Consider the following 25421-nt stretch of genomic DNA (forward strand, 5'->3'; position numbering starts at 1 on the left):
CAGGCGTTGCTTCTTCAGATACTTCGACGTCCACCAGAGCTGTGACTCTTACCACTCAGTTAATTAATTAGGTTGTGGTGGTGGTGGTGGTGGGGGGGTGAGTGTGCAAGTGCAAGTGTACACAGGGAACAGCTCTAGGGAGTCAGTTCTCTCTTTTCACATCACATGGGTCCTGGGTATCAAACTCAGGTCGTCAAGCTTGGCAGCCAGCACTCTTACCTGCCGAACCACCTCACCTGCCTTGTAGCCCTCCCCCCCCCCCCTCACCCCCCCCCCCCAGTGTCTCAGCTTGTCACAGCTGTAGCCAGTGTGTGAGGTGGTTGCTAGTCCTGGCTACACTCCAGGAGCTAATCCCAGGGAGAAGGTAGAACTCAGAACTTGAGGGGCCTCCAGGAGGCTTGAGAAAGGAAGCCCTAGTTACTAGCTAAATGTGCTCTGCTTTGATGACATATCTCCCTCATCACTGGGCAAGATGAGGGAGCCTCTGGTGGATCTTCGGTTTGACTGACGTGCCCCTGGGTAGGTGCTGCAGCCCGCAGAGCGCGCAGCGTACCAATGGGCTGCTGGGAAAGAAACGGCCCACAGAACAGTTTCTGTAAATGACCTAACGGATATTTGTGGTTTCCTTGTCCTCACGTTTTTCGCTTTTTCTAGACCCAAGCCACGAGCGAGCTGGAGGGAATCTGAGGTACTTTGAGCGGTTGTTAGAGGAAGAGAGAGCAAAACCATTGTCAAATCAGACAGAAGCTGGACTAGAGGCCCAGGAGAGCTTCTACGACAGGCCCACAGACTACCTGCCCGAAAGGGATGTGTATGAGAGCCTGTGTCGTGGGGAGGGCGTCAAGCTGGTGAGACCTGGGAAGGGGCCGGAGGTCAGGCTGGGGTTCTGAGTGATGGCTCTGGGGCAGGCATCATGGGAAGTTTGATTGCCTATGTGCACTTTTCTCAGCATCTGCTGAGGCTGCTAGGTGGGTGATCTCTGATACATAGGACAGGCAATTGTCTCCTCGGATGCTCCAGGGAGAATTCCCGTCCTCCAGGACATTACTGTAGTCCACACTCACCCCATTGTGCCTACCTATCATTCAATTAATTGGTGTGAGGAAAAACGATGGGTGTGGCCATGCTCAGGTCCCCAGTGTGGTCATGGTGAAAATGACAGGCAAGACTCAGTGGTTAAAAAAAAAAAAAAAAAAAGGCAACACTGTGCTTGGTGTGTGTGCCCCTGGCATTTGAGAGCCCTAGGGTCTCACTGATCCTTGCAGCTCTGTATGAGGGAGGCGCTCATCTTTCTTGTGCCCCATGACTGGCTCCCAATAGTTGCCATGTGGAAAGTTTTCTCCCCATCCACAGTGCCTCAGACCAACTCACATCTCCATGAAAAAGGTCAGGCAGCGCCCTCTGCCACAGGAGCTGTGGAAATGAGGTGATCTTCAGAGAGAAGGGGAGCTGCGTGATTTGTGTGAGGTCACTTCCTACTTTGGTTTTCTTTGTTGGTGCAGCCGAGGACAGCCTTAGCCCGTGGAGGGTGAGGCCGGTGTGTGCAGACAGCTGGGCTGGGGCTGCGGGGGAAGGGCTCCCTCTGCTCAGGACCTGTGCTCTGTGCTCCCCAGACGCCCCGGAGGCAGAAGAAGCTTTTCTGTAGGTACCATCATGGAAACAGGGCGCCACAGCTTCTCATTGCCCCTTTCAAAGAGGAAGACGAGTGGGACAGCCCGCACATCGTCAGGTACTACGATGTGATGTCCGACGAAGAAATCGAGAGGATCAAGGAGATTGCGAAGCCCAAAGTAGGTATCGCTGCAGGTCTTGCCGGGGCACTGGGCCACTGTCCCTCCCGACGCCTCTGTGGGGCTGGGACTGCGGATGTGTAATATTACACCTGGTTTAGACAGTGCAAACAATCAAACTGCGGGCCTCATAGGTGTTAGGCCAGCACTCTTAGCTGAGCCACGTTTTTCAGCCCGATAGGCCAAACTATTTGGGTTTTGACATATCTCTCACAGCGAGAGCTAGTGTTTACTGAGCTTGGTATGACAGGACCCTGTCTCCAGCATTTCGTGCGTATAAACTGTTGTCTCTTGCAAAGATTCTGACTCCACCTTCATTTTTCCCTTGAGGGACTTGAGGAAGCTGACCTGTGTAGATCAGAACGGTAGAAGGGCTGACTTTCTTGGGTTATCTCAGTAGGACTGTCATCCGCAAGCAAGGAAGATGTTTTATCCTGCCTAATACTTATAGCTCCTTCCCCTTGACTGTCCTTTTGAGCTGCCTTGCACTTCTAGCGACCTTCTTGTCTTGTTTCTGAGTGTTGTGGAAATCCAACTGGTATTTGCCGCTGTGTATGCTGTCAACTGCCCGTGTTGTATATATGTTAGGTTGACACGGTTATTCTTTGATGACTCAGTCCCATTGAAACTCTTTTAGAGAGAACTGGCGGCTGCCATTGCCCCAGCTTTTTGCCATCACAGACGATTGAGAGGGAAGAGTTAGCTGGCTCCTATGTTGCTCTGTTTGTAGTAGAATTGTAGTTGCTGAGGGGGCCAGGAGCTTCTGTTCAAGGACAGGCCTGCGATAGGTCCCTGTGGTGGCCCGGAGCCTCGGAACAGCCTTGGTTTGAGGACCTAGCACACCAGGAGCCGGGTCTGTTGCTGGTATCGAAGATGTGTATGGACAACTGTAACCAGTTCCAGAGTCCTTCAGAGAAGAAAACACGTTTCCTGGGTCCTAGCCAAGGGAGGTATAGTGAAGCCAAGATCTCCAGAGATTCCTTACCTGCCTTAGTCCCAGCCACTGAGCATTTCCCTGTGTGCATGCGTGGACATGAGCAGCGGGGAACGGGGAAGGTGGCTGGTGTAGGGATAGCTGGCTTCTAAACAGGAGCCATGTGACAAGCCATACACACCGGCCATCGTGGCCTGACCTCTCCTTTCCAGACGCGCAGATGCTATTCCAGCTTTGAAGCGGGGCCAGTGAGCTTAGCCTGGCTCGTGGGGAATGCCTGGCAGCTGTCTGCGAGCCCCCAGTCTGCTTTCAAAATAGCGCCGTCTGTCCTCAGGGCACAGCACAGCTGCCCAAAGTCGTTTTTGGGCACCAGGCCAAGGCTGAGGCTCAGATGTTCGCACAGTCTAGTGGCAATGGCTGTCATCAGGCAGGCATGGCCAGCCAGTAGGCTCAGAAAAGGACCACAGATAGGAGCGCGGGGAAGCCATCTTTGCTGGGTATGCTGGCTACCATCTTAATATCAGTCTGTTATGAGGCAAAGTGACCAGGTAGATCATTTCACATCTCCTCTTCTCCATCCCTTCTGCCACTTCCTGTCCCAGGCCACTGCCATCTCCTGCCCTGATCCTTGTTCCACACTTGGCCAGTCGTCTTCCCGTTCTGGTCTCTCTGTCAACTCTCCATACGGTGGCACAGTAGCCTTACATTCCATTGTGAGTGCCCTTCCTTTGCATAAGGCTTCTTCCCCATTTCAGATTGTCCATGAGATGGCAGCAGACCCTGGTCTCTGCTTGCTTCCAGGCTGTTCTCACTGCGTCATGGAGCCTCATCCTGTGGCCAGTGCCCTCTCACCCATTGGCCTTTGCACCAGTGCTTCTTCCCTGCTGCGGTTCTATAGTACCCTAACCTGGACCAGGCAGGGGCCAGAGGAGGAGGAGCCAGGGGATCAGAGATGAAGAAGATAGCACGGGTGGGCTCAGGAGGTCTGGAATAAGCTATGTCTTATGCCACGCAAGCTTTTTTAAAAAGTTCAGCATCTTACATACTGTTTCTCGGGGATAAATGAGACAATGCCACTGAAAAGGGACAAAGTCATCAGGAAGCTAATCGAGCAGTGTTGCACCAGGAGAAGACAGGATATCGCAAGGGCAAGGGTATCAGAGAGGGGCACACAGCCTTGAGACTGGTAACCTTCACCCCTTAGGATGGGCAGGGTTTGGTTCTTAGGATCCAAAGCTGCAGCAGCTCCCCACGGCCCTGGTTCCAGGCCAATACTAGATCCACCAGAGGTCAGATGAGGAACGACATTCCTTCCATACACACAGGCCCCAGAGAGCGCCTTGGCTCCACCCTGCTCTCAGCAGGACCCCAGCCACTGCATCCCTTTGGCTGCACTCCCACAGGACATTAAGCGCACCCATGCTATGCTGCAATTACTTGGCTGGTTTTCTACTGTCTCCACTTGACCAAGTTATATGAAGGCAGAGGTCGTGTCTCGGTCACCCAGCATAGCACCTGACACATAGTAGGCACCAGTCGCATAGTTATTAAAAGTAAGAGTCTGCACTACTGTGCTTGATTCATCTGTACTTCTGCCTGAACATGTCTGTCATGCACCCTTGCTGCAAACAAGTTTATCCCTCCTGGCAGTACCGTTAAGGCCATATATGGAGACTGGGTGGGCTAAGGTAGAGAAAGGGTGTGTGTGTGTGTGTGTGTGTGTGTGTGTGTGCATGTGCTCGTGATTGGTGGCTTCTGCAAAGTAGTTCGCATGCCTCAGATTCCTGTTGGTTTCTCTGTTGACTCTGGGAGGGCCCCCATGGGACTGAAAACTGTCTCCCTGCTGAGCACTGTGAGCTCAGCAGGGCAGGAGGCACAGCAGACAGTGTTTGGATAGATTCTTGGCAGAAGGGTGGGAAAGCTTGACCAAGCCAAGAGAAGTTCCAGGTCAAGGCTCAGGGATGGCCCAGTCTGAGTGTGGTGGAATCTTCAAAGCCCAGACTGTGTTCAGGCATTGTGGTGTGGGTCTGTCAAGAAAGGCCATGTTTGGGGAGGCAAGGAAGAGGGGGTCACATGTATGGACTAAGCAGAATTCATAGGCATAACAGTGCTGGCAGCATAGACCTGGGTAGGAGAAGGGGTGGGTAGAAAGTGCAGCCCAGCCTCATAGCACAGAGGAGAGTGGAGACTAGACTGCGGCATTGTGGGACCATTCTCTGCAGTTGTTTCCCACTGACGTGGCTGGCCCTTCCGGCCTCAGTGTTCTCTGAGAAAACACCCAACACCAAGAAGGATAACTCTGTCCCCTCTTTCTGACTGCCAGCTCGCAAGAGCCACTGTTCGAGATCCTAAGACAGGTGTCCTCACTGTCGCCAGCTACAGAGTTTCCAAAAGGTGAGCAGAGGTAGTGGTGGGGTGGGCTGGCTGGGGAACAGCTGCTTAAGGATGCAGGCAGGTGCTGATGCAGCTTACCCTACCTGTGGCACCTCCTCTCTCTCTCTCTCTGTAGCATTTACCCTGTGTTGCCCGTTAGTGCAGGTCTTGACTGGAAAGGGATCATTGGACTTCCTCTAAGCCTGCTTATGCCTTTCGTCTTTGCACTCTTTTTTTTTTCCAGCTCCTGGCTAGAGGAGGACGATGACCCTGTTGTGGCCCGGGTCAACCACAGGATGCAGCACATCACAGGGTTGACAGTGGAGACTGCAGAGTTATTGCAGGTAGCCTGGGGCCGGAGGAGTTGGGAGGGGTTCCGTTGGGCTCCGTGGTTTCCTAAAGCGCTCAGGCTGTGTGAGAAGGCTCACCTGCTCCATCAGTTAACTCTCCTAATCAGAGTAACCGTCAGAAGCAAATTGACGGAGGAGAGGTCTGCTTCGGCGCCCACAGTTTCAATCCACTGTGGTGGGGAGGCTCGGCAGCAGGGGCTTGCAACACAGCTTGTTCACACCTTGCTGGACCAGAAACCAGGGGGCTTGGGCTGGCCAGAACCAACAGTCAGATGTAGTCTTCATGGCCTACAACTGTGGTCCACTTCTGCTAGCCGGGTCCCAAAGAGTCCAGCCTCCAAAAACAGTACTGACAACTGGGAGGCAAATGTCTACTCACATGAGCCTCCAGTGCACGTGTCCCAGCATCCATACAAAAAGCCGAGTGTCATCCCAGCACTGTGAGAGTAACAGGAGGCCTGCTGGATGACAGCTTAGCTCCAGGTTCTGTGTCTCGAGGGAATATGGTACAGCATGGTAGAGTGGACCCACAGCATCCTTCTCTGGCCTCTGCGTGCACACAGGCATGTGCACACACCAATATATATATACCACATACATACACTGCATGCATGCACACACAAAGCTAGGGGGTTGTTTTCAGGCCCAGGGAGGTGGTATCTATGGAGAGTTGGGGTGCTTTGGGGGCTGCTGAGACTGCTGACAAATTCAGCGCTGGAATCTCTCACCAGGTTGCAAACTATGGAATGGGAGGACAGTACGAACCACACTTTGATTTCTCTAGGGTAAGGCTCCAAGGGTGAGGAGGAGTTTTTGGAGGGCTCTTCCCTGGGCTGCTTTAAGATGGTTGGAGCTTCTAGAAACATTTCACCTTCCATGTCATCCCTCCTCCACCTACCAGGTGAAAGGGGAACACTGTACGTTGTTGGTGAAACGCCTGCAGAGCCCAGTGGAGCCTGGTTGTGTGCTGTTGATGTGGGAGTGTTTGGCTCAATAATAAAGCAGAAGACCTCTCTAGGTCCCTGGGAGAAATCTTTTGACCTCCTCCCACTCCCTGGGTTCTGGCTGGGAGTCCCTTTGTCACCCTGTCTCGTGTCCTTGGCTGTTCAACAGAAGGCACGTTTATTACGGTCCCCTGACCTTTTTGGTCCCGGTCCTTGGGAGGCGGGTTGAGTTAGTTGCAAACTTGGGTAAAAGTTGTTGTCTGTTGCAGCGACCCTTTGACAGCGGCCTCAAAACGGAGGGAAATAGGTTAGCGACGTTTCTTAACTATGTAAGTACTGGGCTGGGCGTATTTGTTCACTCTCACTTAATTTTATAGAGCGATGAGCAAGATGCTTTCAAGCGTTTAGGGACTGGGAATCGTGTGGCCACGTTTCTAAACTACGTGAGTATGACACATGCACCTGAGGGGCCCTGTGGAGACCCCGGGGCCAGAGGGCTCCCGCAATCCCACTCCCATCAGGGCTCATTGCATCAGCTGTGGCGGACTACTTCTTCAGTGCCCTTCTTGGCCAGAGTACAGGAAGTTGGCTTTTGTTTTCATCTGTGTGTTGGCCCTTCTCCTACTCCCTGGTTCCTTTCCCCCGCCCAATAATAATAATAATAAATATATTTTTTGAGACAGGGTTTCTCTGTGTAGCCGTGGCTGTTCTAGACTCACTTTGTAGACCAGGCTGGCCTTGAACACACAGCAATATACCTGCCTCTGCCCCCTGAGTGCTGGGATTAAAGGCGTACGCCACCACGCCTGGCTAAAAATATTGTTTTTTAAAACTGGAGTAAAACATACATAACACAAAAACTACCGCCATCACAATTTCTCTGTGTGCTCCGGTGATATTTATTAAATCCATCCCTAGTGTGGACCATTTACCATCTGTTACCATAACTCCTCTCACCTCATAAAATGGAAGCTCTATTTCTATTAAACAGTATTTCCTGAGCGTCCACACCACCACCCTGCTTTCTGAGACCACAGAACCTCATCAAAGTGGAGCCCTGGAATTGCCTGGGCTCCTCACTGGCTGCTTCCTTCAGCCTGCTCTCCTTAACAAATGCCTGTGCTGTGGCCCACTCCGCTTCCTTTTTGGTGGACACAGTGCTGCTCTGAGCTTCGGGGATGAGAGCTGTGGTGGGTTCCATCCTAGTGCAGGGTGCACAGGAAGCCGGGAGGTGCTTTTAGAAGGAAACTGCCTCGGTTTCCCCAGAGGCTGAGTGGCCAGCTTCTCCCCTGCTGTCCTGCCCCATCCGTAGGCTGTCAGTTTACCTTTTCCCACCAGACTAGCCCACTTTAAGGATGCATAGTCAAGGAGCTTAGAAAGAAAGCTTAGTTCTTCCTCCTTCAGTTTTAATTAAGTACTGGAGGCCGTTCTCAATACACACACTGCTCCCAGGAGGCACCATGTGGTCTCCATTGTGACATCTGAGGTCTGACACGGGGACACACTCACTTGAAACATGGGAGAGATTGTTATGTGGTTACCATGGAGACAAACACCGAAGAATTTGCCCAGGCATGGGGTTCAGTAAAGGCCTCATTTAGGAAATAGCATGTCATGGAGACCTAAAAATTGAGTGGAAATTTGTGCAACATTTTTTTGGCATATATGGGGGCCTGGAAGAGAAAAGGCTTGAGGTGTTGGGAACAGACAAAGGCTAGTGTGTCTGGAGAGAGAGGCGAGTAGAACTGACTTGGAGACTCCCTGGGTTCGAACCCAGCAGCAGGGAAGCCCTGGGATGCTACGTCTTTCTCATCATGCGCCTGCTAAATGCCTAGCCTTTAGTCAGGCTGGTGTGTGCCATATGGGGAGATTTCTTAGCTCTAATTTTTATTACCTTATAGGCCATTTTTATTATAGCATAGAAACAACAACAACAACAAAAAACAAAAACAGCAAAACCCCCAAACCAAACTAAACAAAACCCATTTCAAGTAAAAGTGTAATTTAGTTTCAGTCTTACCACAGGAGAGGCAGAGTGCATTCTAGGAAGATGAACGTCTGATTAGAGCAGCTAAAACCAGAAAATGGCCACACAGGGAAAGGGTACTCCTGACCTTGGAAGCTGTAGAGAGTCCAGTGCAGTGTGTTGAGCACAGTGGCTTAGGCGAGGCCCAGGGTCTGGGTGAGGATTCAAGATGGGGTCAGGATAGGCATTTCTTCTTCCTTCCTTTTTTTTTTTTTTTTTAAATATCTATTTGTATGTATATTTGCTGCAAATATATGTGCATATCTATTGCATGTAGTACATGCCTGCGTGGTCCCACAGAGGTCAGAAGAGGGTTTTGGATGCTCTGGAACTGGAGTTACAGATAGTTGTGAGCCGCGATGATAAACCGGGTTGTGTGCAACAGCAGCCAAGTGCTCTTAACCGCCGAGCCATCTCTCTAGCCTAAGAGAGTCATTTTCTAAATAGACCCAGATTGTTGCCACCAAGGACAACCTGAATGTGGGTCTTCTGGGGGCATTTGCTCATGAACACCCGGGCATCGAGGCTGTCCTGATGAACACCACAGATGAACTGCGTGTGGGAAGTCGTTCCTGGCTGAAGTTAGCCATAGAGCAGAGCCTCCAGGCAATGCTACTCGCGGTTGAGCTAGGGTGGTCCGCACACCTTGCCGTGCCCTTTAAGGCTGTGTCGCTCTGCCATTCCTGGCTGGAGGGGCCAAGCTCTTTGCCTTATGTTCTCAGATGAGTGATGTCGAAGCTGGTGGTGCCACCGTCTTCCCCGACTTGGGAGCTGCGATTTGGCCCAAGAAGGTAAGTGTGACTATTCAGGGTCACACCCTGAGCAGGGCTCAGACTTTGTCCATGTCCCCCAGTGCCACTGACTCTCTATGTGACTGTCAGTGTGATGTGCCTGCACCCTGAATTCTGCTCCCTGCTTCTACCTAGGGAGAAGGGATGGGGAGGGAAGAGCGTACAGGGCAGCCAGGTTTCTAAGCTTCCTTCCATTTGAAGGATAAGTGCTTTTTGGGAAACTTCATCTCCAGAGTCCTAGAGCCCCATCTGCCAAACACAGGAAAGGAGGGACGTTTCTGCCAAGGGGTGGAGGGTTCTAGAATCACGGAGCAGGTCTTTGTGACTGGTCTTTAGGATGTGCTCTGACAGCTCTTCTCTTTCCCAGGGCACAGCTGTATTCTGGTACAACCTTCTTCGGAGTGGGGAAGGCGATTATCGAACGAGACATGCGGCCTGCCCTGTGCTCGTGGGCTGCAAGTGGGGTGAGTGGCTTGAGGGGTAGTGTTGGTGGTGCCTCAGCCCGGGATTTGATGGTCGGCCTTAGGCGCAGAGGTGGAAACAACCGCTGACGGCTGTCAGCTCTGTACCTCACAAAAGGTTTTCTCTGCTGCTTGTATGCCACCCAGCCAGCGCTGCCACAGCTGGCTGCCAACACTCAGAGATGCTCAGAGAGCTGAGGAGGCCTGGGCTGCACAAGCACCGTAGGTCCACCATGGCCTTCCAGAGTAGTGGCCTGTGGTGAGGGTTTTAGCGGAGCGTAGAAAGCTGGAAGCAGAGAGGAGAGAGGGTGTCTGGCTGAAGCAAGCAAGACACTTGTGGTAACAGAGTGGGAGGACTGGCTGTCCTTGTCACTTGAAGAAGGGGAGGCTTGAGATGAGACTGAAGCCAAGAGGTGAGGCTAGAGGCTGGAACCAGGCCACAGAGGATCACCTGGAACCTGGAAGCAGCTGTGGAGAGCTAGGAAAGGCATGGACTAGGATGCGACAGGAAGGGACCGCATGCAGTTATAACCCTTGGGGTTTGGGGGATAGTGATAGGCTCACAGAAAAGGTAAAATAAACAAATGAAAATGAGGTAGTTGCTGATTTGGGGAGGTAAAAATATACTGTAGGCCTAATCTACTAGATGTCGAAAGCATAGGGCTAATATGGCACACATAAGCACTACATGTTAATCTTAGCTCATGTTTTATCATGCCACTGTATATGCTGCTAACCATAAGTCTTCTAGCCAGTTTGTTAAGTACAGGTATTAAATTGTATTTAAAAATCTCTGACTTTAGTAGTGCATTACTAAAAAAAAAATTATGTGTGTGTGGTGTATATGTGTGTGTGTATGGTGTGTGTGTGTGTGGTATATGTGTGTGTGTATGGTGTGTGTGTGTATGTGTGTGTATGGTGTGTGTGTGTATGTGTGTGTATGGTGTGTGTGTGTGTATGTGTGTGTGTATGGTGTGTGTGTGTATGTGTGTGTATGGTGTATGTGTGTATGGTGTGTGTGGTGTGTATGTGTGTGTGTATGGTGTGTGTGTGTATGTGTGTGTATGTGTGTGTGTGTATGTGTGTGTATGGTGTGTGTGTGTGTGTGTGTATGGTGTGTGTGTATGTGTGTATGTTGTGTGTGTATGGTGTGTGTGTGTGTATGTGTGTGTGTTGGTGTGTGTGTGGTGTGTGGTGTGTGTGTGTATGTGTGTGTGTGTGTTGTGTGTGTGTGTGTGGTGTGTGTGTGTGTGTGGTGTGTGTGTGTGTGTGGTGTGTGTGTGTGTGGTGTGTGTGTGTGGTATATGTATGTGTGTGTGTTGTGTGTGTGTGTGTGTGGTGTGTGTGTTTAGATGTGGTGTGTGTGGTATGTGTGGTGTGTATGTTGTATGCATGTGCTGTGTGGTGTGTGTTTGTGTGAGCATGTGCATGTGGGTGTGTGTGTGGGTGCACAAGTGCCACGGCACACTTGTGAAGGTCAGAGGACAATCTGAAAGAATCGGTTCTCTCCTTCCATGATGTGGGTTCTGGGGTTTAGGCTCAGACTATGAGACTCATGATGTGAGCCATGTCATCCGTCTTGCATTACTTTCTTATTCCTTATGAGAGAATCCATGTTTGAGGAACTTTCATGCTCCATGCCTGTGACATGGCAATGGCAATGCCAGTGCTTTAGCTAGGGCACCCACAGCACTAAGATTCTTGTAGTTCACAGGGCCCAAGGCTCAGGGCCAAGCCCTGTACAGTGCTGACAGGTTCCCCATCCCTCACCTCACCTCTCAGTTTCAGCTTGTCACTGTCCCAGCTTCCTCAGATCCTTCACATAAGGCTCCTGCCTTTGAGGACTTGCTCCACCCACTTTCTGCATCCACCTAACCAGGGGTGGCAGCCAGGCGGCATGTCCACCTTCTCTCCAGGATGGCTATTAGGCCTCCTATCAGAACCGCTCTACCCTAACATCATGAGGTGCCCTTTGGCTTTGTTCCCATAGCAACAGGCATACGTGCACCAAATCACTGGAAGACTTTTGTACCATTATCTGTGTGCTCATGTGTTTTCAACAGCACATGAGCAGCTTGAGGCCCAAGGCCCTGTACACTGGAGTGCCCCAGAGCACAGGGCAGTGGTTGTCATGGAGGAAACATTGATTTTGGCTGCTGAGCTGATGGGGGCGGGGAGGGATCATCACTTACTTGCTCTCTGTTCACAGTCTCCAATAAGTGGTTCCATGAGCGAGGACAAGAGTTCTTGAGGCCCTGTGGGACAACAGAAGTCGATTGACGTCCTTTTCTGCTCTGCCCACTCCTTGGCTCCACAGCCCGAGGCATCTTCAAGTTCAGCGTGAGAGTCCTTTGGATGTCCCAGCTCCTGTCAGGCAGGTCATTGGAGGAGCCAGTGTTTGTCTGAATTTGAGAGAGTGTGTCCTGGGCCTAGTCCGGGGTGACCTAGGCCCCAGACTCTGGCCAGCCTATGCTTGCCCTGGCTCCAATGGTAGCATTGGCATTGGCTGCAGGGAGCCAGACTGTAGCACCCAGCACGGTGTCTCGTACCTCAGATGTTTCAATGAAACCAAAGTTCTGATGCTGTTTACATGTTTGTTTTTATGACATTTCTATTTGTCGTGGCTTTAACCAAAAAAAATAAAATGTCTCCCTGCCAGAAGCCTCAAATAGCCTCAAAGTGTTTTGGTTTTGTTGTTCTGTTTTCCAGGAACTGGGGCTGGCTCAGTTTAAAACACAGCCACACAAACACAGACCTGAGTTCTGACTTTCAGTACATATAGGGAGAGTTGGGCCTGGCCGTGGGCAGGCTTGTAATCCTGGTGTTAGGGAGGTGGAGACACACATCCCTGGGGCTCGCTCACCAGGCAGCCTAGCCAAATTGGTGTGCTCCAGGCTCAATGAGAGACCTTGTTTCAAAAAGGAAGGTGGAGGCCCCTAGAGGAAGATGCCTGACGTGGATGCCCGGGTCTCCACATGCATGTGCACACACGGACATGGACAGGCGTGAATGTGCACCACACAATCCAGGAGCCCCTACCAGTTCTCCCAATTTTCTGTGCATCACTGCCGTGCAGGCATCCTGCAGAGCAAGGCTCTCACCCTGAGTTCCAGACCTGGTTTTAACACCTGTGCCTATTCCAGGCTTCAGAGTAGGAACAGCAGGTGCTGAGTAATCTCACCTGTTCACGTAGAAAGAACACGTGCTCACAGCTGGGTGCTGTTAGTGTTTGATTTGGGACGTGGTACTGAGTTGCCCTCGCTCACAGACATGAAGATCGTTAAGGTATGTATGTGTTTGTGTGTGTGTGTGTGTGTGTGACCTTCTGCCTGCTGGAGTCTTTCTCTTGGCATTCGGGAGCCATGTGAGAGGCCCTCCAGGCTGACATCTCATCCCTGTCCCTGAAGCTCAGTGATAACCATGGACTGGTGGTTTGTGGTCGCCATTGATGTTTCCCTTCTGTGACCAGGTCACTGAGTACAGTTACTTCATTTCCACTGAGTTTTTAACTAACTGAATCAGAGTTTATATTTCTGTCTCTTTGGCTTCTTTCATCTGGTATTGTTTTAAAGGTTTATCTGTATTGTTGTGGAGTCTGTATTTTAACAGTTCATGTAGGGTCCTCTACAGAAAGAGAACAGGCAAGATGAATATATATATGCAAAGGAGACTTGTTAGGTTGGATTACAGGATGCAGGCTGGGTAGTTCAACAGTGGCCTGCTACACTCTGGAGAGACTGAGAGCCAGCCGTGGTTCAGTTTATGAGGTTTAGAGACTCTCTTGTCCCTATCTGGTGCTGACTGCCCGAGGGCTTCTGGAGAGTGACTGGTCTTCAGTCCACATTGGAAGATGGAAGAAACAGTGAAGAATGGCAGCAGCGGTAGCAGCAACTGGATAGATGCACTCACCAGCAAGACTCAAAGGCGGCCAAGGAAGAGCACGAGCGAGTGCTGCTGTTTTGGACTTATTTGCATCTGGGCTGCTGCAGGAAGGTGTTTGTACTGTGGGAGAGGGTCCTCCCACCTCTGTTAAACCCTGTGCACTCCCAGAGCCTCCCAGAGGTGTGTCTCCTAGTTGACCCTAGAGTATGGTGTTTGACATTGAAGATTAACCATCACAACGGGACTACATCATAACACGGTCAACACTCTACCAGTGGGCACTTGGGGTGGTTTTAGCATTTGTGTATTATGACGAAGGATGCGATAAGCATTTTTATACATGATTTCTGGTTTACACAAATAAATTTCTTTGGGATATTTACCTAGGAATGGAAATGTGCACTTATAATTGGTCAGTCTTCAGGGCTACCATATGATGTGTTGCAATGTGTTACACCCACCCTCACTAGGGGTAAATGAAAGTTCTTGCCCGACCCTTTGGCAGTGCCTGCTGTTCTGTGCTTGGTTTTTAACTAGCTGGATGTGGGCTGTGGACCAAACATTTATGCCTTCCCTCAATGCTGAAATCCTGACCCCAGTGGTGTTAGAAGGGGGAGGGTCTTTGAAAGCAATGAAGTCACAGGATAGGAGTCCTCTTGGAGAGATTCATGTCCTAGTTAGGGTTACTGTGGCTGTGGTGAAATATCACAACCAAAGCAAGCTGGAGAGGGAAGGGTTTATTTGGCTCACACTTCCACATCCCTGCTCATCGCTGAAGGAATCAGGACAGGAACTCAAGCAGGGCAGGAACGTGGAGACAGGAGCTGATGCAGAGGCCATGAAGGAGTGCTATCAACTGTTTTACTCCTCACAGCTTACTCATTCTGCTTTCTAATATAACCCAGGACTTCCTGCCCAGAGGTGGCTCCACCCACAACAGGCTGGGCCCTCCTCCCTCATCAATCACTAAGAAAATTCTCTGCAGACTTGCCCACAGCTTCATCTTATGGAGGCCTTTTCTCAATTGAAGTTCTCTCCTCACTGACAGCTTGTGTCAAGTTGGCATTAGACCAGCTAGAACACACTTTTTTGTTGTTTTCTGTTGTTATTGTTTTCTGTTTTGTTTTTGTTTTTTTTTTTTTTTGACCAAGCCTTGACTTTTATTACTTGAAAAAGCTACATATTTATTTTGCTTTCGGACTCTGTGCTTGTGCCTTCAACACTTTGACAACGATTTTCTGCTCCTCAATAAGGAAGCCCGCTTGATCCTGTCTCGGATACACTTGGCACACATGGAGCCACTGTAGGCCCTGCTGATGTGCTTCTTTGTCTTGGACAGTCTTATCAGGACTTTAGGCCTCACAGCGCAAACCCCTTGCAGTCGGCCTCGGCACACACCGCGTGCGGATTTAGGAGCTTTCCCAACCTTCTTGGTGTACAGGTAAACAATTCTGTTGCTGGGGATTCAAGACAGCCTAGTTTTGTTAGAGGCTGTATTGTAGGAGAGCCTACAACGGTATATCAAACGCTGGATCATTTTGCGTGCTTCTAAGCACTGTCCCCGGAAGAGCTTGTTTTCTGTTTTTTAATGAAGGATATTCCAAAGCGCTCTCTTTCTTCCTGTCTTGTAAAGAGATAGGAAGGACAATTGGCCATGAACAGGAAGCACACATTCATGAGACAGCCCGCTAACACCTTGGTCTTGTTATTGCTTCACTTTTGAAATAAGAGAAATAAATAGATCATTTTGTCCGATGTGTAGTATTTTATTTTGGTAGCCTCCCTGAGTGAGATGGTACCTGTTGATGCTTATTGGCGATGCTGAACACCCTTTCATGTTTACTGGTCATTGGGTTTCTTCAAGTCTTTCTCACTGATTCATAGATATTTTAAATTTGTTCATTACCTTTTCCAAATGCCTGTTTCGTGGTGTGTCTTTTCTCATTTTTAGTTCTGATAAAATAAAGGCTCTCTCCCCTTCTTGTTGCTTTTCTGTAGGGAACCCCTCCGTCCTTGTCAAGAGCTTTTTAACATTTTAATTATTTAAGTTTTCGTGGTTTTGCTGTGATGTAGTATAGGATTTCCTTCCCTGTTTGGGGCATTTCAGAGAGCCCTGAATTTGCTAGTTGCAGGCTTTGATGCGTTCTAGAAATTTTTCAGACATTACATCTTTTAAGCATCGTTTCTCCCTTCCCCTTTCTTTCTGAGACTCCAGTAAATCTGGTTGATGAAAACATTTGCTTAGTCACATGTGTCCTACCCTTCCCTTCTGTGTCTTCCAGCCTCCCACCCACAGATGCTCGGGGTTACATACTTCAGTCATCTGTTTTGTGTCTCTTTTTCACCTCCTTTCCTCCCCTTCACCCTCCCTAGTACTGGGGACCAAACCCAGAGCCTACTACTGAGCTCACCCCAACTTATTCCTTTAAAAAAATTATTTTATTCATGTGTATTGGTGGCCAGAGGAGAATATCAGATCTGGAGCTGGGGTTGCAGGAAGTTGTGAGCCACCTGAAATGGGTGCTGGACTCCAGTTCCCTTAACCACTGCGCCATCCCTCCAGGCTCTTCATTTCTTTTTTAATGGGTCTAGTTTTCTGGGGGAGGGGGAATTATTCTTTTATTTCCTCCATGTTTTTCTTGGATTGATGAAAACAGTTACTTGAAGGTTCTTGTCTGATAACTCCATGGTTGTCATTATCTGTGGCTCTCTCCTTCTTAGCCGCCTGCCCCCCCACCCCCCCCACCCCCCGTTTTCTGGTTGTTTGATCTACTCTTGGCATTTTATTGAATTCTGAACGCTGCCTGTGACAAATTCCAAAGGCCCCGGGTGGTGATGGTTTCCTGCACAGGGGCTCACACTTTATTGGGCAGAAGAGACCTTGATCCAGTCAAAGCCTGCACTGACTTGATTAAGGCTGACTTGCAGTGTTTGGTGACCATGTGTGCCTTCCGTGCCCCAAGCTACCGCCCTCCAAGGGTCTGCCAGATGCCCTGTCCCCATCAGCAGTCCCCCAGGTCTGTGTCTAGACTGCCCCCTAATGTCATCCTTCTTTTCAGAGAACTTGAAAATTGGAATCTGAGCCCGAGATTTCCGGCTTACCACCCTAACCTTCTAGCCTGTGCAATGTCAGAATTCAGAAACTGTCCCCGTAGGTGGCCAGGGTGGATGCTTGAGGAAGTCCTTTCCTCCCCTTAGTGTCCTACTAAGTCCTCGAACATCCTTCCATGCTGCCCAGAGCGCTTTTGCTTTGCTCTGGCCCCCATTCTCACCACAGATCTACAACCTGCAAATGACTTAACGATGAAAGAAACCATAGGCTGCTGGTTTCTAACATGAGCTTCATCCTCCACGCTCTTGTTACCCAAACCATTTATGCTTTAGCAGTCCCATGTTTCCCAGGAGATTTTGAGATGTTTTAGTCAGATTGTATTATTCTTTTTGGCTTCTTTTTTCCTTTTACAATATTTTCCCTTTTATTATTTTTATTTTATGTGTACAGGTGTTTTTTTTTTTTTGCCTGCATGTCTGTCTGTGCACCATGTGCACGCAGTGCCTGTAGAGGCCACAGACATCAGAACCCCCTCAACCCCACCAAAAACTGGAATTACAGGTGGTACATAGGTGTTGGTTGTCAAATCTAGGTCTTAGGAAGAGCATCCAGTACTGCTGAGCCATCCTTCGCCCCAGCTTCCAGGCTGTGTTTTGTTTTGTTTGAGAGGATGGTAGGAGGCTAAAAGTTGATTCCATCTTGTCTGGAAATAGAAGCCTACCTTTTAAAACTTTTTAAAACTCCTTTTCATGTGAAATAAACACAAATATGGAAAGCCTTGTCTTTGATATCCTACTTTGTTATGACAAGATGTTGAGCGTAAATTAAGCCCAGTGTCAGCCATTAAGGAGTCTGCCGTGCACTGGTGTCTGCTTATGAGTACTAAGCAAGGGTGGGGGGGTAGGGGGTAGAGGGTGGGGAGTGGGGAGGCATTCCTGCCTTGAGCTGTGTCCTGCTCTCAGCAGTCCTTATTAACCAACTTGGCTGGCTGAGGGTTTCATTGTGTGTGTGGTTCTGTACTGGGGATGTTAGCGCCTGTCAGTTCATTCAGAACAAGCAGTGAACCTGAGTTAGGACAGTTAGGTAAAGTCCCTGAGGTCACATGGGGGTCCTGACTGGTAAGCAGAAAGCCTGGAAATCAAACCCTGAACTTGAAGATTCTCATAGTCTTTGCTCTAAAAAATACGGCACTTTTATCTAACAGTTATTAAAGGTCTGTTGGGTAATCAAAGATGGAGAAAACATTGTCTTTTTCCTTAAATAATTAAGAGCAGTGGAAGAAACACATAAATAGGTGTGGGAAGTTGGAGGTATGATAACGAGACTCCAACATTGCACGAGTGCCTGAGAGTGTGTGTGTGTGTGTGTGTGTGTGTGTGTGTGTGTGTATGTGTGTATGTGTGTGACAGAATGGAGGTCAGAGTGAGGAATGACTTCTACTGGGAAATTGGCATTAGTGTGGACAGCATTAGAGCTGAATCTTGGAGCACAAATAGCTTTTGCTTTCTCTTTTGGACCACTTCCAAATATATACACATGGCTTAAAAATAGTGAAGGATAGCCAGGGGTGGTGTGAATGCCTGTTGTCTCAGGTGTGGGGTGAGTGCCTGTTGTCTCAGGTGTGGGGTGAGTGCCTGTTGTCTCAGGTGTGGGGTGAATGCTGTTGTCTCAGGTGTGGTGTGAATGCCTGTTGTCTCAGGTGTGGGGTGAGTGCCTGTTGTCTCAGGTGTGGGGTGAATGCTGTTGTCTCAGGTGTGGTGTGAATGCCTGTTGTCTCAGGTGTGGTGTGAATGCCTGTTGTCTCAGGTGTGGTGTGAATGCCTGTTGTCTCAGGTGTGGGGTGAGTACCTGTTGTCTCAGGTGTGGTGTGAATGCCTGTTGTCTCAGGTGTGGGATGAATGCTGTTGTCTCAGGTGTGATGTGAATGCCTGTTGTCTCAGGTGTGGTGTGAATGCCTGTTGTCTCAGGTGTGGGGTGAGTACCTGTTGTCTCAGGTGTGGGGTGAGTGCCTGTTGTCTCAGGTGTGGTGTGAGTGCCTGTTGTCTCAGGTGTGGTGTGAATGCTGTTGTCTCAGGTGTAGTGTGAATGCCTGTTGTCTCAGGTGTGGGATGAATGCCTGTTGTCTCAGGTGTGGTGGTGAATGCCTGTCAGAATGCCTGTCGTCTCAGGTGTGGGGTGAGTGCCTGTCGTCTCAGTACTTAGAAGCAAAAGCAGGTCACCGTGAGTTTGAGGTCAGCTTAGTCTATATGGTAAGTTCCAGGCCAGTTAAGGCTGCATAGTGAGACCCCTGTCTCAAACAAAAAACAAAACAAAAGAAAAAAAAGCAGTGTATTAGGGGCTGGAGAGAGGGCTTAGCAGTTAAGAGCACTTGCTGCTCTTGCAGAGGACCCAAGCATTGTTCTCAGTGCCCACACCTGTTGTGCAGCTTACAATTGCCCACAACTGTAGTTCTAAGGGATCCAATACTGTCTTCTCATCCATACAGACACCCAAATACATATATACATACTTACTCATAAATAAAGAATAAAAATATTTATAATTTGAGCTATCCCCCTACTTCATCCAATTTCCTCCTAGCAGCTAGTCCTTTAATTCTGTAGACTATAAATCTCATGCCTCTTGTATGCTCCCCTCCCCCCACTTTCTTTGCATGAGAAATGCTCATGGAGCTTCATTGCACTCCTCTTTCCTTTGCCACTTTTTGATAGTCTGGTATTTACAGCCCTTGCGATTGCCTGGCAACATAAATCTCCCTTTTGTTTGGCAAAACTAAGATGCTATCTCTGGCATTCTATTGTATGCAGTGACGAGCTGGGTTGGCATTTGATCAAACAGTTGATCACTATGGTTTAGTCCATTTGACACATGCTGTTATTGGTGGGTGTTATTGGTTAGTTGTCACGTGCTCTTTCATCTCTCAGTTTTTTAGTGAGTTTTTCTTTGTCTTAATGTCCATGATAAATTGCCTTGTCAAGCTGAAAACTGTCAACTTGACACAACCTAGAACCAGCTCAGTGAGGGGCTGTCTAGATTGCGTCAGCTTGTGGGCATGCTTTGGGGGCGAGTATTTCAGTTTATAGATGCAGGATGGCCCTGCCCACTGTGGATGGCACCATTCCCTAGGCAGGGGCCACGGGCTGTAGAAGGATAGAGACACTTGAGCTGAGCACAGGCACGCCTGTGAGCATGTGTTCATTCCCTCTTTGTTCCTGACCACCAGCTTTGTTTGTTTGCTTGTTTTGGTTTTGATTTTTTTTTTTCTTCGAAACAGGGCTTCTCTGTGTAGTCCTGGTTGTCCTGGAACTCGATCTGCAGATGAGGCTGGCCTCAAACCCAGAAATCCTCCTGCCTCTGCCTCCTGAGTATTGGGATTAAAAAAGCACGTACCATCATGTCTGGCCCCCTAAGTTCCTTTTTCTCGGGATGTTTTATCCTAGCAACAGAACTGAAATGAAAACAAACCCAAGTGCCATGTTTCTTAGTCTAGTTGAACTCAGTCTTACAATGTTGAAGTTAGTTGCCTTGCTTTCTTAATAAAATGATAACATATATGAGCATTCTAGGACCACCAAAACAAAATGTCACTTACAGATGGAGTGGATGGATAACACAAATCTGTTCTTTTCTTTTTTTAAAGATTTATTTATTATGCATACAGTGCTCTGTCTGCATGTACATCTGCAGGCCAGAAGAGGGCATCAGATCATATTGTAGGTGGTTGTGAGTCACAATGTGGTTGTTGGGAATTGAACTCAGGACCTTTGGAAGAGCAGTCAGTGCTCTTAACCTCTGAGCCATCTCTCCAGCCCACAAATCTGTTCTTGACAGCTCTCAAGACTGAAAGTCCAAGAAATTGCATGTTGAATTTCTTCTGAGGCCTCCTACTTGGCCTGCTTAAGGTCACCCCGTTGTCTGTTGTCTGTGCTCTAGACTACTTGTGCCCTCTTTAACCTTGTCATATCTTGAAGGCTCTGGCTCCAAATATATAGTCAGTCACACACTGGGTTAGGACCTCACTGTGTGAGTTTGGCAGAATGAATAATGTTTCTAGGAAGGAAAATTCCTTAGCTCCAAAACACGATTGAGTGTTGGAATGGCCGGATCTGGTGAGGTGCTGCCCCAGGTGCTGCTGTTTCTCGGGCCCTAGTCTGAGGCAGGTGGGACAGCAGAAGAGCCTGGAAGTATCCAAGGGAGACAGATGGAGGGTGATCTACCTCTCCCTGGGGCACTGGAAAGTGTTTAACAATTAATCTCTACAAAAAGAACTGCTAGTGTCAATAGTGGGGTTCTTGAAGTGCAGACTGTAAACATTCCTCCTGATGCTTATTTTAATGGAATTAAAGACAGGGCTGGGTACAATTTGACTCCAATTATCACGTGTTGGACACCTCCTTCCTGACTTGGCTGCCTTATGCAAAAATGGACGGTTGCTGCCATGTGTTAGATCTCCAAGAACACCTTACGGAAAGGACGCAATGATCATCGCAGCTACTGTCTCGATTCTGAAAGTACAGAGCTGTTTTGAACTACCAGACTTTCTGTCACAAACCTTGATGAACTCTAAATAACCCTGCAGCATTTCCATGTTGGCCAGAGGGAGAATACTTCCTTTTGTGGTCTGGCAGAAGGACCAGACTAAGAGGCAAGGTTGTGATTGGTCCAAACCACAAGCTTCAGTGGCTGTTATTGGTGCTAAGAGGATGTTGTGTTAGTCCTAATATGGTTGTGATCGATCCAAATACCCCTTCTTGGGCCATATGAACAGGCCACTTGGGTTAAGTCCGCAACACTCTCTTCTGCTGATACTTGTATGTGTAATATCAGACCCAAGAATAGGCTTTTTTTGAGTGGCCTTTTTCTACCTACTTTTATTCGTGCAAGTAGAAAGGATAACACACAAACAAGAAGTAGCAGAGGCAATGCTAACTGTCAAGTCTCAGGGGCAAGGGTCTTGGATCCTGGGCAGGCAGCTATAGTGCAGGGATCAAGGATGCGTGAGGTGTTCACATCAATGTAACACTAGAGGGCGCCACTTGCCGCTGATTGTGCCTGCCTGCTGCTTCAGCCCTCCAATAGAAGCTGCCAAAGACCCCCACCCGCACCTTCACCCCCACTGCCCCAGCTGGAAAAGCTTCTTGCCTTCTTGTGTGGTTTCTAAACAGGCAGAGCAAAAGACCCTCAAGCCAGCTGACTGCTGACCCAAGGATGTCTTGAGCACCCTTCCTCCGGGCTGGTGCATGTTGAAGACTTTTCTTAACTTTTTTTTTTTTTTTTTTTCCACATAAAACTGTGCACAAACGTTTATTGAGGGAGGGGGCGTCAGTCCTTCTTGGCCGCGGCCTTCCTCGTGGCTGCCAGCACGTTGCTAAGCTCCTCCTGCTTCCTCTTGGCCTGGATGTACGTGCCCACCCGCTTCTTGATGAACTTGAGCGCGCTCTTGTCCTTGGCTACCTTGAGCAGCTCCATGGCATGCCGCTCATAGGGCGCGAAGCCGCACACCTCCCTGATCATGTCCTGCACGAACTTGGTGTGCTTGGTGAGGCGCCCGCGACGCCGGCTGTGCCTCGGCTTGCTGACGTTCTTCGTCACTTTGTGGCCCTTGTTGAGGCCCACGGCCATGGGGTAGCGCAGGGCCATGGCTGCTGCTCTCCGATGGCGGCCGCGACAGGAAGCGTTCTTAACTTTTAAATAGATTCTTCTTCTAAATTCTAGTAAAACTTTGCTTGTAGTGTTGTTATTATAAAACATTGAGGTCAGAAGTAGGGAAGAGCCAAGGGCATTGTCAAATCCCCAGTCTGAGGCTTTAAGGACTTTCCATACACTCCAAAGTGGCTGGGCAGTGTCCCCGGAAGTCTGTCTTCTTGGTCCCTCATCTTACTCACTTCTCCCATTAGCTAGTCTCTCATCAAACATGTGTAGCCAACAGAATCTCACAAAAGTACCAGCCTAACTCTCTTCAATTGTGTCTGAGGGTGGAGTAGGGGATGGGCCAGAGAGTAATACTAGGTACCATGCTTGATTGTTTTTTTTTTCCCCCACCGTATTCCTAGAGCAAGGTCTCTCAGTCTAGCTCAGAGTTCATGGACGTGGCTGTTCTCACTAGCCAGCATGCTTGGCAACCAAATTTGGGTCTTCAGGCTTTTATGGCAACCAGGGACCTCAAGACTAAACCATAGATGGATCTGTCTCTCACCATATGCCTTCTGAGCTCACAGCTGTTGCTTTCCCCCCTCCTCTCTCCTCTCTCTCCCTCTCTCTCTCTCTCTCTCTCTCTCTCTCTCTCTCTCTCTCTCCTCCTCTCTCCCTCCTCCCTCTCTCTCTCTCTCTCTCTCTCTCTCTCTCTCTCTCTCTCTCTCTTTCTCTGTCCCTCCCATCCCTTCCCCTTTCTCTCCCTCTTTCTTTTATACATGTTTTCACTATGTAGCTCTGGCTAGCTTGGAACCCACTGTCTCCCTATGTAGACCAGGCTGGTCTGGAACGCATAGAGATCTGTCTGCTTCTGGTGCTGGCATTAAATGCTTCTGTCATCACACCCAGCCACAGTGATCTTGGTTTTCATTTCATCAGTGAAACCTTGTGGCATATTTATTGCTCTCTCACTTCCCCTTCTTAGAAATGTTACAAAGCCTTTTCTTACCTCAGTCCCTAAAACAGTCTGATAAAATGTTCTGGGTCCTCCTAGTGGCAGAGCCTGGCAGACTTTATGTATGTACGTATATATATATATACATATTCACTTTCTATCCTGATCATAGCCCCCGCCCTCCTCTCCTCATGGTCCCCGCCTTCCACCTTCTTCCCCCATCACCCCTTTCATTGTCCTCAGAAAAGGAGAGCACCCCCCACACACACCTACCCCAGCACACCAAGCTGCATCAGAACTGAGCTCATCCTCATCCATTGAGGTTAGGCAAGGCAGCCCAGTTAGGGCGAAGTGATTGAAAACAGGCAACAGAGTCTGTCATAGACAGCACCACTCAACTTACTAGGGGACCCACATGAAGATCAAACTACCCATCGGTTACATATGTGTAATGGTCTTTGGTTGTTGCGTAAGCCCCCATGGGTCTAGGTTAGTTGACTGTGTTGTTCTTGCAGCATTCTTGTCCCCTTGGCGGGTCCTTCTTTCCTTCCCTCCCACTGTTCCACAGGACTCCCCGAGCTCCACCTAATGCTTGGCTGTGAGTCTCAGCATCTGACTCCATCAGCTGCGTCCAGGAGAATGCATCATGTATTATGTATTATATGCCAATGTGTCATTTATTCGTTTAGATTTTACTTTTATCATATTTAAATTTTGTACATATGTGTGGGGTGGGGAGGTATGTATTCCTGAGTGCAGATGTCCATGGAAACCCAAAGATGGCATCTGATCCCCTAGAGATGGAGTTGTGAGCCACCTAACGTGGGTGCTGGGAACTGAACTAGGGTCTTTTGTAAGGACAGTGCATACTGGCAATCACTGAACCATCTCCCCAGCTCCTGCTGCTCCAATTTATACAAGATACTTGAGGGCCTTCAGGTTGTGGTATGGGATGTGTGTTCTGAAATCTGCCCTACTACATGCACAGACTCAAAGGACAGTTGTACTTCCTTTAAATGGTTCCTGTTTCTGGCTTTCCTATCTTTGTGAGTGGAAAAAGAATCACTATTTTTCCCCCGAGTCACAATCTTGAGTAGATGGTCTCTTTGCTGATCTTGTTAACTGTTCACGTGAACTTTCTCTTACTGTTTTTTCTCCCTACCCTATTGGGAAGTTATTGGTTTGTTTCTACCTCGCTGCCAATATTTAGGTAGTTAGGCATATGGAGTCTAGCCTGGGAACGGTGGCATGTGCTTGCCATCCCAGGAGGTTGGTTATCTTCCCTTGAAGTCACCAGAATTCAACTATGGAGGTTTTAGCTTTACAACGTCCCCTTTTGTCCAGGGATGTGTGGTGATCAGCCCTGGTTGTCAGCGTGACAGTCCTGAAGCGGAGAGAGCCCCGACTGAAGAAGATGTGCCTCATCAGGTCGACAGTGGGCACGCCTGTGGGGGCATACCTCGCTCGCTAACTGATATAAGAGGTCAGTCCACTGTGGGTGGTGCTATCCCTAGGCAGGTGAACTAGAGCTGTATGAAAATGGTACCTGAGCTGACCATGAGCCTGTGAGCAAGCTAGGAAATGTACTCCGCTGTGGTTTCTGCTCCAGGTTCCTGCCTCCACTTCCTGCTTTGGCATCCTTCAATGATGAACTGTAAGAGGAAATAGCCCCTTTTCCTCCGCATGTTGCTTCTGATCATGGTATTTAGCACAGCAACAGAAAGCAAAAAGATAGACTTAAGCTCCTGTCCAGATACCCGAGTATGAGCCTTGCTTGCTCGAAACCGGACAACGTGCTGCGGTGTCTGCCCCGCCCCTTTCCCTCCTGCCCCTGACAGCAGTGGTTTCTCAGCTGGAGGAACTGAGTGACATTTGATTACTATCTGGAGATCATTTTCATTGTCTTCATTGAGGGGGACACTGCTGAAATGCACAGGCGGAGGCCAGGGGTGCTCCAGGGTGTCCAATACACTCACATGCCCACACCATCCCTAAAGTGAGCAGTGTCAGAGTTGAGACTCCACTGTAGACGTAGTTACTTACGTCCATGACCACCTTGTCTAGCCCAGTAGCTGCTAGCCACAAAGCCATTTCGGCTAGAATTGGGTAGGTTACGGTTCAGTTCCTCGGTTACAGTAACTACCTCTCAAGGGTGAGCGGTCACTCTGGGCACTGAATTAAACTGCCTTCATAGCAGTGTGTTTTGTTACGGTTGCCATGGTTCAAATATGG

At 49.1% G+C, this 25421-nt stretch overlaps 2 protein-coding genes and 1 pseudogene across 5 annotated transcripts in view; 1 reads left to right on the top strand and 2 right to left on the bottom strand.

The window, feature by feature from the left end:
* P4ha2 (prolyl 4-hydroxylase subunit alpha 2) overlaps positions 1-12338 on the top strand; it is a 29503-nt gene extending 17165 nt beyond the window's left edge. For 2 of the 4 annotated variants that reach the window (XM_051168163.1, XM_051168164.1), the window contains exons 8-16: positions 655-848; positions 1614-1790; positions 5048-5118; positions 5342-5441; positions 6179-6232; positions 6769-6834; positions 9140-9208; positions 9576-9672; positions 11879-12338. In XM_051168163.1, coding sequence (XP_051024120.1) covers positions 655-848; positions 1614-1790; positions 5048-5118; positions 5342-5441; positions 6179-6232; positions 6769-6834; positions 9140-9208; positions 9576-9672; positions 11879-11949 — 899 coding nt within the window. In that variant the 3' untranslated portion in view covers positions 11950-12338. Of the gene's footprint in view, positions 1-654; positions 849-1613; positions 1791-5047; positions 5119-5341; positions 5442-6178; positions 6233-6660; positions 6721-6768; positions 6835-9139; positions 9209-9575; positions 9673-11878 lie in introns of all 4 variants that reach the window. The other 2 variants (XM_051168166.1, XM_051168165.1) reach the window with 2 other exon arrangements.
* A 2397-nt stretch (positions 12339-14735) lies between these two features.
* Positions 14736-15088, bottom strand: LOC127208672 (60S ribosomal protein L34-like; annotated as a pseudogene).
* A 6804-nt stretch (positions 15089-21892) lies between these two features.
* Positions 21893-22274, bottom strand: LOC127208673 (60S ribosomal protein L36-like). The gene has a single exon (XM_051168180.1). It carries the CDS (start codon positions 22241-22243, stop codon positions 21926-21928), a length of 318 nt encoding a protein of 105 aa, XP_051024137.1. The 5' UTR covers positions 22244-22274; the 3' UTR covers positions 21893-21925.
* Between the last annotated feature and the right edge of the window lie 3147 nt (positions 22275-25421).

Source organism: Acomys russatus, chromosome 25 (genome assembly GCF_903995435.1).
Source record: "Acomys russatus chromosome 25, mAcoRus1.1, whole genome shotgun sequence".
In the NCBI taxonomy this organism is placed as follows: domain Eukaryota; kingdom Metazoa; phylum Chordata; class Mammalia; order Rodentia; family Muridae; genus Acomys; species Acomys russatus.

What these genes read in the sequence shown, in the direction of transcription:
- LOC127208673 (XM_051168180.1), bottom strand. Translation starts at nt 22,243, where the DNA reads ATGGCCCTGCGCTACCCCATGGCCGTGGGCCTCAACAAGGGCCACAAA.